The sequence below is a fragment of the Glycine max genome, chromosome 2 (genome assembly GCF_000004515.6).
Source record: "Glycine max cultivar Williams 82 chromosome 2, Glycine_max_v4.0, whole genome shotgun sequence".
Taxonomy (NCBI): Eukaryota; Viridiplantae; Streptophyta; class Magnoliopsida; order Fabales; family Fabaceae; genus Glycine; species Glycine max.
This window is the reverse complement of record NC_016089.4, coordinates 46,582,093-46,596,138: the sequence shown is the minus strand read 5'-3', so window position 1 is coordinate 46,596,138 and position 14,046 is coordinate 46,582,093. Positions and strand designations below refer to the sequence as shown.

The following is a 14,046-nucleotide window of genomic DNA, read 5'->3' as shown; positions in this document are numbered from 1 at the left end:
TGACTAATAAATAACCCAGAAGCAAAACCCAAAAAATTAAAAACAGTAAAAAAAAAAAACCCTAAACAAAAATCGTACAAAGGAATTTGCAAAATAGGAATTAAAAATCATTCACTAGAAACAGAGAGTTATTAAGACATGAGAAAGAATTGGAAGAATGCTACTAACCTATGGCGATACTGAAGGTGTTGAATTTGAGAGAGAACTCAATGTTTTTCGGCTTATCGGTTTTATTTCTGGCTAGTGTGTTCAGTTTGGACTGAAGTAAATCTATAGCGGATTCAGAAAAATCTCTGGGCTGGCACCTTGGAATCTCTATTTATAGCATTCTCTAGATATTTCTGATATTTTTAATTGCACCCCAGAAATGTGGTGACGTGGCGCTTTCTTGGTCGCGTTATGATGCTTCGGACTCCCGAACCAGCTGGCACGTGGCGCTCGAACCTTCCCGAGCCACTAAAACGAGCTTTCTTTCCTCTCAAGTATTTCCGTCTTTTCTGTTATGTCCCTTACTTTTTCCGTATATTCTCAATTATGCCATTGCTAAACACCTAAATAAATATCTACTGTGTTTATTTATTCATTATTGGATAAAGATCAAATATCTTGTAATGTTAATCATATTCACCGGAAATAAATCGAAGCTTGTAGTTTCGTCTATGTTGCTCACGTCTGGAAAGTGGGCCTCGTTTAAACCAAACTGGGCCCGTAGCCCGATTGTACCAGATCTGCTTGTTTTTTTGTAGCTTTCCATATATAAATGACGGGAAAAATAACAAGTGAACTTCGCTAAATTATAAAATCAACTATAAGTCAACCATTTTTTTAAACTAAATGTCAATTTTAGAATAGATGTGGAGAAAGAACTTAATAGTTTTTTTGAAGCAAAAGATCTTAATAGTGTTGAAAGCCACTTTAATTAATTTTTTTATTCTTGGTTAAAATATTTATTTTAATACGTAAAATAATATGAATTTGTCTTTCCATTCATTTAACAAAAATAATTTTTTCAATAAACATAAGAAAATAGCGCTAAAAAAAACTAGAAGAGACTCAGTGATGCGCGTGCAATAAAATAATAGTGATAAATAATACAAAATAGGCGTTATTTGCCTTTTTTATGTTGAAAGATTTTTAAATCTTTAAACACCGTTTCATTGATTTTGTAACAAAAAAGAAATAGGTTTGGTTGATTTTAGAATAAACACGAAGGAATCTGTAGAAAATTCCAAAGTGGTAGATACCGAATCAGGTTTTTGAACATTTGAACCGATAGATACTAGCTTTACCAGGTTTAAAATTTAAACTTCCTAAACTATTTATGATTGAAATGAATATGTGGCATACAAGTAAAGTAGGCACATGTCAGCTGGAGAATGGATTATAAATATAAAATTACATTTTTATTTAAAAAATAGCCATATACAGAAGTGACCCATGCACGTGGGACACGTGCCAAGTTGTATATGTGCCACTTTTATGCAAGGGAATGGTAACACGTCATTTCTGAGTTGCGGTTTGGTTATATCCATATCCAGTGGATGAGAAAATTCCTGTTGAGTGTTGAGTGGCGGGGAAGCAGTTCGAAAGCGGTTACTAAATCGGTTCATGAATGATACAGAACATAGTATATATGTACGTAGTTGCTGACAAACATGAATCAAGTGAGACTAGTCTTTGATTACGTGTGAGTAAGCTTTGGCAACTTTCGTGTATGTATTTAAAAGGATGAATTTCTTCGCTCAACTTGGCATGCATTTTGGAATCTTTAAAACTTTTTCTTCTCATGCTAAAAAAATATCACACTCACACACACGGCTTCTGGATAATTCATTATCCAAAACATAATTAAAATGATTTTTTCATGTAAAATTAGATGGATAAAATACGTTATAGTACTAGTGAATAAAAACGGTTCACTTATTTATATAGTTTATATATAAAATGTTAATGCTAGTAATTATTGTGAGGAGTGCAGAAAAATGAGAGGAACCTTTATTACTTGGAAGGGTAAGTTAAGAAGAAGGTGGTAAACTTTTTTGATGAGGTGGTTATTTAAAAATTTTAGTTGAGTGAATTTTTTTTGGGAGAGAAATGTTTAATTTTTCAAATAAATATAATCGGTGGAAAGTTAATAGGTGTATTTTAAGAATGCCGCTATCATAATGAGAAGGTAAATGTAGACATGAGACATTTAATTTAATATCCAAGTTTCATTCATGAATGGAGTTATGAACCTTTGTTATATTATTTTTTTAAGTCTAAATATGTTTTTTTATTTGATATTTTCAGTTTTTTGACTTTGGTATACATCGTTAATATGTGAATGTTAAATAATGACATGATGTGACATCATCACTTTCACATTGTTTCCTTTAATTTTTACGTATTTAATAATTTTTTAAAAGACATGCATTTAGAGTTGGCTTAAGTAACTCATCAAGCATCATATCAATCTCATCATCAACAAAATCGTAATTGAGTCCTATACCATCATACCCCGCTAGCCTAATCTCATCCTCGTCTAGCCCCATGCACCGCCACCACGTAGCCACCTCCACCCACCCGGAGTGTGATGAGTACTACGCCCCCACCGTGGACTCTACCTCAAGGAGCTAGGTTACTTTTCAGGTTCAGAAGACAATGGTGGTGGCTCCTCCTTCGCCTACCTTTAATCTCATGAAACCCATGATGAAACACATTGTTGCCTAGGAAAGCATGTAGTGGGGTTCACGTGCGGAGCGAGGTAAAGGAGACTCCAATGTTGACTTTAAGAATAATAGAGTCAAACACTGGGAGGGTGAGAGAATACACGAGGTTGGAATGGATCATTTGGAGCTTTCTCTACATTGGAAAAACTTGATTTGATACATGAAAATTAAAAGTTTGAGTCGACTTTAGAGTTGACTAAGCCGACTCTAAACCTATGTCTTTTTAAAAATGATTAAATGCATAAAAATTTAAAGGGGTCATATAGGAGTGATGATGTGTATTATGTTTATCATATTATCACTTAATGATCTTATATTAACGACATATACCAAAGTCAAATATATATATATATATATATATATATATATATATATATATATATATATTTGCATATGCAAGGGTAAGGCTGCGTACAACATCCCTCCCCCATACTATATATATATATATATATATATTAACTGAGTAGCAATTTGAAAACGGGATAGAAAAAATATATTTATATTAAAACATTTGCTATATAAATAGTCATATGATAAAGATGGATTGCCGAAGCCAAAAACAAGAGAAGATAACATGTATGAGAATGTGTGATCGTCACTTCTATTAGAGTGTTAGAGAGTCTCTTGCGTTGACGGTATGTTATCATTTATTACAACTTTTAACTGAAATATCCAAGTAAATGTTCCTTTTAATCATTTGAGCAATGATGGATGTACACTATGTCTAGGGGTGCACTTTGCACCCCTTCATTTTTTAATACTCACAAGCAAAATTTATTTTTGACAAAAAATTATTAAGTAAAATAATATATTTTTGTATTTATTTAAAATTATTTTATTCAATGTAGAAATAATTTTATAGAATTTTGAAATAAAATAAATTTAATTAATTAAATTATAATTAGTTTGAATAAGTAATAAGTAATTGTATACATTTATAATTAAAAGATAAAATAACTAAAAATAAAAATAAGAAATAAAAACATTAAAAGAGAAAAAGAAATAAAATAACATAAAAAAGAAATAAAAGGAAGAAGAAAGAAAAAAAGCGTTGAATAAAAAAGAAAGAAAAAAAAATTGAAAAAAAAGAAGAAGAAAAAAGTATAATAGATAATAAAATAGATTTTTTTTTTCTCTATAAAAGAGGTAGATAGTAGTAATAATAGAATATAAAAAAAAAGAAAAAAAGAAAAAGGTTGAATTAAAAGAGATAAAAAATAAAGAAAGGAAGTCTTTGGAGGAAATTTTTTTAATCCAATGTTGACACGTGTTCATCCAAGACATTCTTTTATTAATAGTAATTTTTTTTTATTAATAGTAATAGATAATAGATAAGAGTAATATATTCCAAGATATAACTTTGTTTTTCTCCCAATTCCTGGCTTTGTTCTTGCATAGGTAAGAAGTTGGGCCAGGATGTTTTTGGTTTTTGGATCTACTTGTTAGATTACTTGTAGAGAATGGACTTTTTTATAATTTGTTCACTACCATTGTATCCACATTGATCTTCCCTACAAAGTATTTTTCACAATTGTTTGACATTATGTTTTTCCAAAATGCTTATTATGCAAATTATGTGATTGTCGCGTTATCTCGCCTTTCAACATTTCTGTATCTATTTGGACGAGATGGTATGCCAGTTGCTTACTTCTCAATTGACATTTCTCAATCTAGTTAAACATGCATGTCTAAGTATATTTGATTGTCTACCACATACAGAGCTTATACCTCAACAATCCATCCACTTCATCATTTGTAATCATTCTATGCATTACTATCCAATCCTACTTCGATGAAAATGTGTCGTGTTTTAATTTTCCAAAACCATTTAGTTTTTAAATTTATTAGGCACATATTATTAGTGTAAAAAAATGAACTATCAAACTAACAAGAAATTATTCTTACTATGATTTTGAAGATTAAAATTAACAAATTCACCATGTCAATTTATAACTAGATAAGTGCATGTGTTATTTATTCTTAGTTTTTTTTTTTGTTATATTGTGCTTCGTTTGTTCTTTTTTCTCCAATTAATATTTATCCTTTTAAGCTCCAACTTTATCATGAAAATATTTAACTCCTACCCCGTTAGTTTATTGTTTGATATCATTTGCAATGTCGAATACAATGCTTTCATATCGGACATTGAGTAATAGACTGTGTATTTTTTTTCCTTTTTAAACATTGTATTTAGTTTATCTCTTGTGACACAAACACACACACAATAAAAAGACACTTTGGTATAGAAAATATAGGGATAGACATAGTCAAAATCATCTTTCTTAATAACATTAACCACAAGGGGAAGAAAACAACTAACATCAATTTAATCAATCAGGCTTGTGACCATATCAGACGGCATTCTGTGTTAAAATCACCCCACCATCTCTTTTAAACCCGGTTCTCTATATGAAAAGAACAACAAAATAGAGAAAAAGGAGAAATACCTCCAATACAGGGAAACAACAATGAACTAGGAAAATTTTGGAACTGAACTATGGTAACAAATTCAATAATTTTGATTTTGATTATTCTAACATAGAGGCAGATCCTCGGGAGGGGGCTCTATGGATTGCAACAGGCCAACTCCATTATCCACCAAGAGCACAGTGGCCAAACCCCATCCGATGTGAACATCCAAGTGACAATGCATAATCCAAGCTCCTACACATATCACATCAACCAATTATTTTTCATTAAACATAAAAAAATGATATTTTTTTAGACAATACAAAATTGAGATTAAACTAATAAATTAGCATAATTTTTCATTATAAAGTCAACAAATATATAATTCATGTAATGATTTTTCTCTTTGGTGCAAAATACTAGTTTGATTTAAACTAAGTAATTTTACCTGGGTTGTCAGCAACAAATCTGATAACTGCCCATCCATTGACTGGCACAGCCACAGTGTTCCTCATAGGTGGATCAATAAGGTTGAACTTGGAAGTATCTTTGTTGGGGTCGAAATTCCCAAACCCCTCCGCCACGATGTAGAAATCATACCCGTGAAGGTGAATGGGGTGGTTCTCAGGGGTCACAATGCTAGTATCCTGCAACACAATCTGCACCCTCGATCCAAACTTCAACTTGGTCACTTTAGTCCCTGGAACAGGTTGCCACAAGGAACGACTCACATTACCAGTGTAATCAAACTTAACAGGAGGCTGCGTAGGAAAATCAGTGGTGAACACGCCTTGCACTCCAAGGTGATGAGCCTGCAAGATCGAAACGTTGTTGGGGAGAACAAACGAGACATTGTTCATGCTGGCAGTGAAGCGCGTTCCATTCGGTCCCTGGCATTGGTTTGCGTTGAAATTTTTTGGGCAATTGTTGAGTCCAAGGCCAATGGTGAAGAAAAGATTTTCATCGATTTCTGCGGGGACTTCAACTTTTCTGGGGCTTCTGAAGCTTTTACTGAATGCAGTGACTGTGTTGGTGTCGTTGTAGGCAGGGAGAGACGGCATAACGGGTTTGATCGAAGAACCCTTGGCGGGGCAAGGTGCGGATTTGTATTCGAGAATGGCGGTGGTGGTGGTGTTGTCAAACGGTGCGTTTTGCGCGGATTGGTAGGCACGTGCGGCCATGTAGTAGCGTGTGGGAGGTTGGTCACCTTGGATGAGGACATCGGTGGTTTGGCCTGGTCCCAGCATGATGACGTTGGTGGTGAAGGGTTTAAGGTAGGAAGCATCGGCACCAACCACCGTGAGCTTGTGGTTCGCCACTTTGAAGAACAAGGGTTGGTTCAGTGCTGCATTGATCACTCTTAGGAGGTTTGTCTCGCCAGAATCTATTGGAACGATGGTGCTGCCTACAATATTCCCAATCATCTCCGCTTTGTCAAATCATTGTACTACAAATTAATAATGTTCTGTTTTCTTAGCTTCCTATTTAGGAGTTTAGGATCTGCAGGATGTGTCTTAGACAAGTTGTATATTGCATGGCGATGCTTTGAAAAATCGTTTGTTTTTGTTCCAAGAGTACTTATAAAAAATTTGCTATTTTGTTTTAACGGAGGCATGTGTCTTTTGTAGTATTTATACTATCAAATTAGGATATTAGGTTTGTCTTTATGGTTTAAAAAAATGTATTAAATGTTAATCTACATTTCAAATTCATGGATTATTAATCAATTGGTACAGTCACTCTTCAATTCATCACACATTCATTTAAAGTTAAGAAAAGTGCAATTAATTGTGTTAGTCCAATTCGACCATTTTTTTCTTGTTTCGGTGGTTGGAGAAAATAAATCACTTGTTAAAAGGGTTATATATGTATATAAAATATATAGCCTTTGTAAATTGTAGATTAACACATTAATTAATGAGTTCAATGAAGAAATTAACAAATAATCAAACCTTGGCTAGAACACTTGTAAAGATCACCAGGTTGACCATTGATGGTGTATGCATCAGAAATATTAGGTGCTGCTCCTGTTTGTGTGGCTTGTCTCACAACATCGATCGGGTTTGCGTCCCACCACTCCCCTAATAATAATAATCATAATTTTCACTGTTAAGCCATCTTCATCATGTGCATAATATTTGTCCAAGGAAAAAAGAAAATAACAAATCCCCCAATATCGTTTCCTTAATCATCCCCTCCACGTTTTCATTAGTGCCTTCATTAATTACCAATTATAAATATCATATATGTGAATTATAATCATTACCAAGAAGAATTGGTGTCTCGCGCTTTGGCTTAGTGAAAGGATATGCCTCTCCCTCCCTGGGGTGAATGATTAAAGCACCATAAACTGTTGCTCTTAGCCATGAGCTATGAGCATGCCACCAAAGTGTTCCTTCTTGTCCTTGAATGGTAAAACGATAGGTGTAACTTTCTCCAGGACGAATAGGGCACTGAGTCACAAATTCTGGTCCATCAGCCCATCCTGTTCTCATTTGTCGAATTCCATGCCTAAACACATACAAGAAATTAACAAGGAGCAGCAAAAACTAAGTCACTCTTAACATTTTCTTGTAAAACTTTCATGCATGCAGTAATTATCTACTTTTCAACGGCTTTTACACTACTACGACACTTCATGCGGTGATATTTCACTTAATTCCTCACTGGTCAAAACTATCCACCCATCAAAATTTTTTGTAGGTAATCCTTTTCGAAACCTCGACAATCATTTTTGACTACTTTCAAGATCAACGACTGTCTCCACAAATCAATGAGACTTTTCAGAATGTTTTGTCTCATTTACACGTTTCCTTATAAACTTTTCAGAATGTTTTGTCTCATTTACATGTTTCCTTAGAAACTTTTCAGAAGGTCATTCATCTCATGACTACTTCAAGTCAAACACAGTTAACTGTGGGGTTCTTAAAGAATAAACTATCAAAAAATATTTGTATATTATTGATATAGATAATATCAATTAATTCATTTAAATTATCTTTAACTATATTCTCTCATACTTGTACTGCCTATGAATCTCTCTCAATTCAATGTCATTCGATTAAGGTAATACATATGTAGCATGCAATGCATAATGGAAACAAGATTAATTAAGGCAAAGCTCTTGCGTTTAATTCTCCCAAGTACAAAAAAATCTAAAAGAACTTTTGTTTTTGAATTTTAAGTATACTCATGGATCATCAGCACATGTTAAAAATACAAAAATACCAAGTTTTTATTAAAAAAAAAGTATTGTATCAAAAGTATAAAAGTTATTTAATTAAAAAAAAATTAGAAGAGAAATTGTATTGGTACAAAAATTTCGTGATAAATGTTATGCAACAAAGAAAGATGAAAAGAGAGAATATAAAACAAGATGATTGACGTGATGAGAAAAAAGATAAAAGGAAGAAATAATGTTATAGAAAATATAATATATGACTTTGTTGTATGAATAAGTGGTTTTTTAATAATTAATGACATTTAATAAAGTATATTTAAGGGTGAAAGCCGAAATGCTAGATTGCTTAATTTGATATGATACCAGTGAATGGTCACGTTGTAACGAGCTTTGTTAGTGACTTTGACGACCAAAGTGTCTCCATTGTTGACTTCCAATGTTGGGCCAGGGAATTGGCCATTCACCGTGATAGTGTTGTGGGTGTTGCACAGCCTCTTCACTGGCGTTGCTTGAATCTGTCTCGTTACAAATGGCAATAAGTTAATTACCTTACCAAGGAAAAAAGGGCACAAGAAAGGGAAAGAGAGAACAAAAAAAGTGAGGGAAAGAGAACGTACAACAAACTCATGCTCCTGGATTTTGGCATTGACTGAATACAATGCTGAAGCTAAGACAACAGAAAGGGCTAAGAAGATGGTCTTGAGAGCTTCCATAATTCTTTTATAAAAGACCTATGTGCCAATGATGGTTAAGGTTGCAATTGCAATGGAAGTGATAGTGGGAGGAGGATGCTTTTATAGGGGAGAACAAAGGAGAGAGCTTGAGTCATCCAGGTTGGCAGATTAGGTAATTTTGTTATGGCAAATTGGTCAGAGGCACTCTAAGAAACTTAGTTCAACCCTATTTAAGTTGTTGCACCCACTAGTTAATTACGTTCCTGAATGCTTGCTTCTCAAGTCTTCAATTTGGAGGTTGAATTTTCGCAAAACATAATTACTTTGAGACTGTTCAGGAATAGAATAATTTATTTATTAAGATGGGCTTAGAATAATTTACTCCTTTTCCCTTTAATTAATGGCATTTAACGCGGTACAATTACATCCTCAACTTTTTCATTCCTGTGAAAGTATTCGACATTTCAAAGGGTCCACAACTAAAAAGCACAGCAAAAAGGTTTTTATCTTTGCTGTCCAAGTCTAGTTGTGTCCTATGTATCTCTTTATTGTCAAGAAGTTACCATATGGCCTGAAATGGTTTGCCTATAGCAAACTAACATGTAATTCTGTGCAAGTAACCTTGCCCCGTCAAACATATTGTACTTTGTTTTTATCTAGCGATTCTTGTTAATTGGGATTGAGTATTATTTAATTGTAAGCTAAGTTTGGAAAGTGAAGAAAAGTGCAATTAATTGTGTTAGTCCAATTTGACTTTCTTTTTTTCTTGTTTCGGTGGTTGGAGAAAATAAATCACTTGTTAAAAAGATTGGTAATCGCTTTGATGAAAAAATTAATACTCATTAAAAATAACTATGACTTCTGCAAACATAATAGTTTGCCCTTTGTTGGACTAAACTCTGTTTTAGAATGTTATCACCACTTAAATATTGCCTTGATTTATCTATAATTAAGCATTAAATGTGTTAAAGAGGCTGTTTCTTAAGCTCTGGATCTCATGTTAGGCTAATTTTCTTTAGGGTATACCCTGACCCTCTTTTCTTCTCTAACTATTCAAGTGGCAAGTTGCTCAAGAACTCTTATGTTAGACTAAACTACTTGAATGCATTGATCTATAATTAACCAATAAATGATTAAATGCTAAAGAGGCCGTTTCTTAAGCTCCGGATCACATGCTAGGCTAATTTTCTCTTTTGGGTATGCCATGGCCCTCTTTTCTTCTCCAACTTGTTAAGTGGCTAGTTGTTCAAGAAGGCTTATATGTTAGGATATTTAGGCTAAGAGTTTTGTTTAATTCAAGTGGCTATTGATAGGAAAAAAAAAACTAATATTAAAAATGTAAAGAATGGTGTTGCCATTAGGTAAGTAGCAAATAAAATAGGGTCGAAATCAACGTGATTTGATTGGGTCCAACAAGAATTTAGTTAGAGATACTCGAGAAAAATGCAACTTAAGATCGAGTATTAAATTAGGTGGCCTGTCTCCCTATATTTCAAACGTGGATGATCAACGGGGAATTATAACACACAAGCTTGCAGTCATACTCAAGAATACGTACTTGGATGTATAATTATCAATATATCATCACTTTGACAAACATCTTCAGGGGGTGATCACCATAGCGCCACATGTTAAACAAAATGTCACAGGTAGCAGCTTTTTCAGATGTTTGACCATGTGATGGAGGATTTGGTTTCCCTAATGATCTGTTCGTTATGTAATGTATTTTCATAATATCATATCCAATTCAATTATTTATAAACTAAATATTAACTAAGTATACTAGTTTCTTTCACATAAGTCTCATGAAATTATTTGACTTCATTGATGATAGCAACGGACACGGTAAAGGTTGGACTAGTCTATTTTAGAATTTGTCGTGACGCAAATTCGTACAATTTATAAATTCTTAAATCTCAAGGAAGATATGTGGAACGTTTTCCTCTAGTAGTATTCTCACTCTATCTTTCGTAAGAAGGTATAGTGTCTTTGATTGAGTTGATAACAACATGTAGCCAAGGCCCCAAAAGATTATTTTGGTTTGTCACAAAACCGTTAGATGCTGAGAATGAAAGCATGTCAATTGAGGCTGATTGTGACAAAACTTAACACGAGATAGGGAACCCAAATGACCAATTGAATAGGTGAACAAGAAATAAAGAAAGAACAACATCATATATGAAAGTTGGTAGAGTTTGTTACTGACTTTTCTCATATTCTTGAGATGGAAATAATAGGAAGCACTTCAAAAGTCGTTAAACACAGTGTGAAAACAAAAAATAAAAAATAAAGCAAGAAAGCTGAAAATTGACACAAGAGCAGAAACCAATTCCTTGTCAAAATTTGCTGGTGCTTGGTCTCTCTCGCAATAGCTTTTCATTTTTCTGGTAATATAATTATTTCCCACCTTAATTCTTGTTTGGGGTGTTTGATTTCTTGGGTTTTCATTTTCATGGTTAGTTATAAGTGGGTGCGAACTTGAGCAAATTTAATTCCCGTCAACGTTTTCTCTAATCCAAATTAATTAGAGAGATTAAAGAAATTAAATTAAACAGCAAATCCATCATTTCTTCGGTATAGAAATGGGACCTTCTTAAAGACCACGCTCAAAATGATAAGTTTTTCCTTTGTTGTAAAATGCACATGTTATGGAAATGAAGCCCTAACACGAGTTTCGATCGGTGAGAGGATAATCCTTACAAGTTCATCGAACTCACTATAATGCTGTATCAACTTTTATGTGCATGTTCCATGTGTGACGCATCTAACGCCCCTAGCTCTATTGATGTCACAAGGACGAAAATTTCTGTTGGCTGGTTGGTGTACAAGGACAAATTTTATACAACTATTTTGTATCACGAGAATCACACTTGAATTAATCTCATCTAAACTTTGTTAACTAACTAAATTGAAAACTTGATTTAACTTTACACCAATTATCATGTTTTGATATATTCTAATTCGATTAGTAGATAATGATACACAGAAATCTTATTATTTTAAATATATCTTTAATATTTTTTTTATATCACATCATAAACTCTATTGTATTTATATTTTTCCCCCTCTTTTTTCTCTCTTTTTAGGTATTCAATAGTGGGTGTTCATATAACATTTTCATTAGAATAAGGCAAATAATTGAGGAAGAATACTTGAACATTCCATGAATCTAAGGGCGCTGTTTGTTTCTCTTCTTAGTTTTTAATTTTAAAAATTGCTTGTTACCATCATATTCAACAAAAAAAAAAGCTTTATTTAAATAATTAATTATTTATGAATTCTTAAAATTGTCATTAATATATATTTACAAATTTATGATTCAAGTAACAACCAAAAGAATAACAAATGGGGAAATTTTCCATTGATTGTACCATAACTTAAACAAAGTTAAAGTAAATTGTTGAAATACTTTATCCATAAATATTAGTATGAATGAAAAGAGTAAAACCGGAAAGGTGAAGTCCTTATAAAGTACTGCTTTTATACATACATGCAACAAGGAAAACATAAATGGAGTACTGAAAACAGGAAGAGGGACGAGCTAGACCAGAGGATAAGCAGTGAGTGAGATCAGCAGATGGTCAATATGCAATTAAGCAAATATGTATTATTCATAGTCATTGTCAAAAAGGAAAAAAAGTTAAAAAAACAAAAACAAAACAAAAGGTTGAAACATAATTGAGGCCTTGGCACACATGCCATCCACCTTCCTAATGATATCTCACATGCATGGGTCACATTTTCTTCTTTGTTAACCATAAGCCCATAAGAATTGCTGGAAGAAGCCAAAAACCATAATCACTACTCCACACCAATGACTTGTGATTTGTGGTTGTGTGTTTGCATCAAGCAGATCTATAACTTTTACCACTCTTCTATGCTTTTTCTCTTAATAATACTAGTTACTGTCTACTTGACTAGGAACAAGGAAGTTTCCCTCCCTACTTATCTCTTCACCTTTATTTTCACCTATCAATGTCTCAAAATTAGCCCAATCATAACGGATATATAAGCATCTTAAGTTCTTAATAGTGGTGTCATTTTTATGTTCACCCGTTGTGACATAGTCACATAGAATAGAACATTCAATGAGTCTGGCCTGCTATCTTGCTCTATTAACACGCATATGAGTATGTTTGAATATAAGGTTAGAAGTATTTTTGAGAATAAAAAACCTTATATTTTCAGTAGAAAAATTCTTAAAAATGTTTTTGATTTATATCCAAACAAGTCTAATATGTTTACATATATCATCTCGAGAAATTTTAAGAAAATCGCATGGTGGATTTTGTTCTACATGAAGTGGAAAAAAACCAATTGATTATTCGTCATATTAGTGAACAAGTGGTTTTTTTTTTTTAACACAAAGCTCAAATATTTTGAGTGACAAAAATCATTCATGTCTTCTTGGTTAATTGATTATCAACATATCAAATTATTAATTAAATTCTTTAAAATTTGAAAATAAAAATCATTTTTAGAAAACAAAAACAAAAAATAAACACTCAATTCAAACGTAATAAGATTTAGTTGAAACAAAAAAATGGGGAGGCCGCACCATAAAAAAAAAAGTACGCTTAATGCTTCATCTCCGAAGTAACATTATTTGAAGAATTCTACACGAGTAACAAGAAGACACATATTTCATTTCAAATCGGCATTAACTAAAGCAAACATCTTCACATGCTCATCGTTTAATTGCCCATGATAAATGTACTAATTTTCTTTCTAAGATTCTGTAATGAGAATGTCATATCCTAATTATTACAATCATTAAGAGAAATATACTAAACACATTCATAAACATTTATCAATGATGACACCCTCAATATTAGGGATGAACTACGAACGGATGTATCAAAGATTGGTTAGGATCAGTTTCTTAAACCAAAATTTGACCCGGTAAATTAGAGATATGATTAGATAAAATAAATTAAACTTCCACAAAAATTAAAAATAACTTATACATTTAATTTTTATAAAATCTCTTCCATTTAACTCTTTCAAAAGCTTAAATTATTGAGAAAATTTAATTTAGCCATTTCAAACCATCTTCCTTTTATCTTTATCA

At 32.6% G+C, this 14,046-nt stretch overlaps 1 protein-coding gene across 1 annotated transcript; it reads right to left on the bottom strand.

The window, feature by feature from the left end:
- Nucleotides 1–4,975: 4,975 nt before the first annotated feature.
- On the bottom strand, nucleotides 4,976–9,178 carry LOC100797749 (laccase-5). Its single transcript, XM_003519370.5, has 6 exons — nucleotides 8,919–9,178; nucleotides 8,665–8,816; nucleotides 7,387–7,631; nucleotides 7,073–7,201; nucleotides 5,569–6,525; nucleotides 4,976–5,375 (listed from the first exon to the last, which is right to left on the bottom strand). Exons 1-6 carry the CDS (start codon nucleotides 9,012–9,014, stop codon nucleotides 5,245–5,247), a joined length of 1,710 nt encoding a protein of 569 aa, XP_003519418.1. The 5' UTR covers nucleotides 9,015–9,178; the 3' UTR covers nucleotides 4,976–5,244.
- Nucleotides 9,179–14,046: the final 4,868 nt, after the last annotated feature.

Excerpts from the sequence above, each read along its gene's own strand:
- LOC100797749 (XM_003519370.5), bottom strand. The coding sequence starts at position 9,014 with ATGGAAGCTCTCAAGACCATCTTCTTAGCCCTTTCTGTTGTCTTAGCT. Across the intron at positions 7,202-7,386 it reads CGAGACACCAATTCTTCTTG|GGGAGTGGTGGGACGCAAAC; the intron begins GTAATGATTATA and ends TATTATTATTAG. Across the intron at positions 5,376-5,568 it reads ATTTGTTGCTGACAACCCAG|GAGCTTGGATTATGCATTGT; the intron begins GTAAAATTACTT and ends TGATATGTGTAG.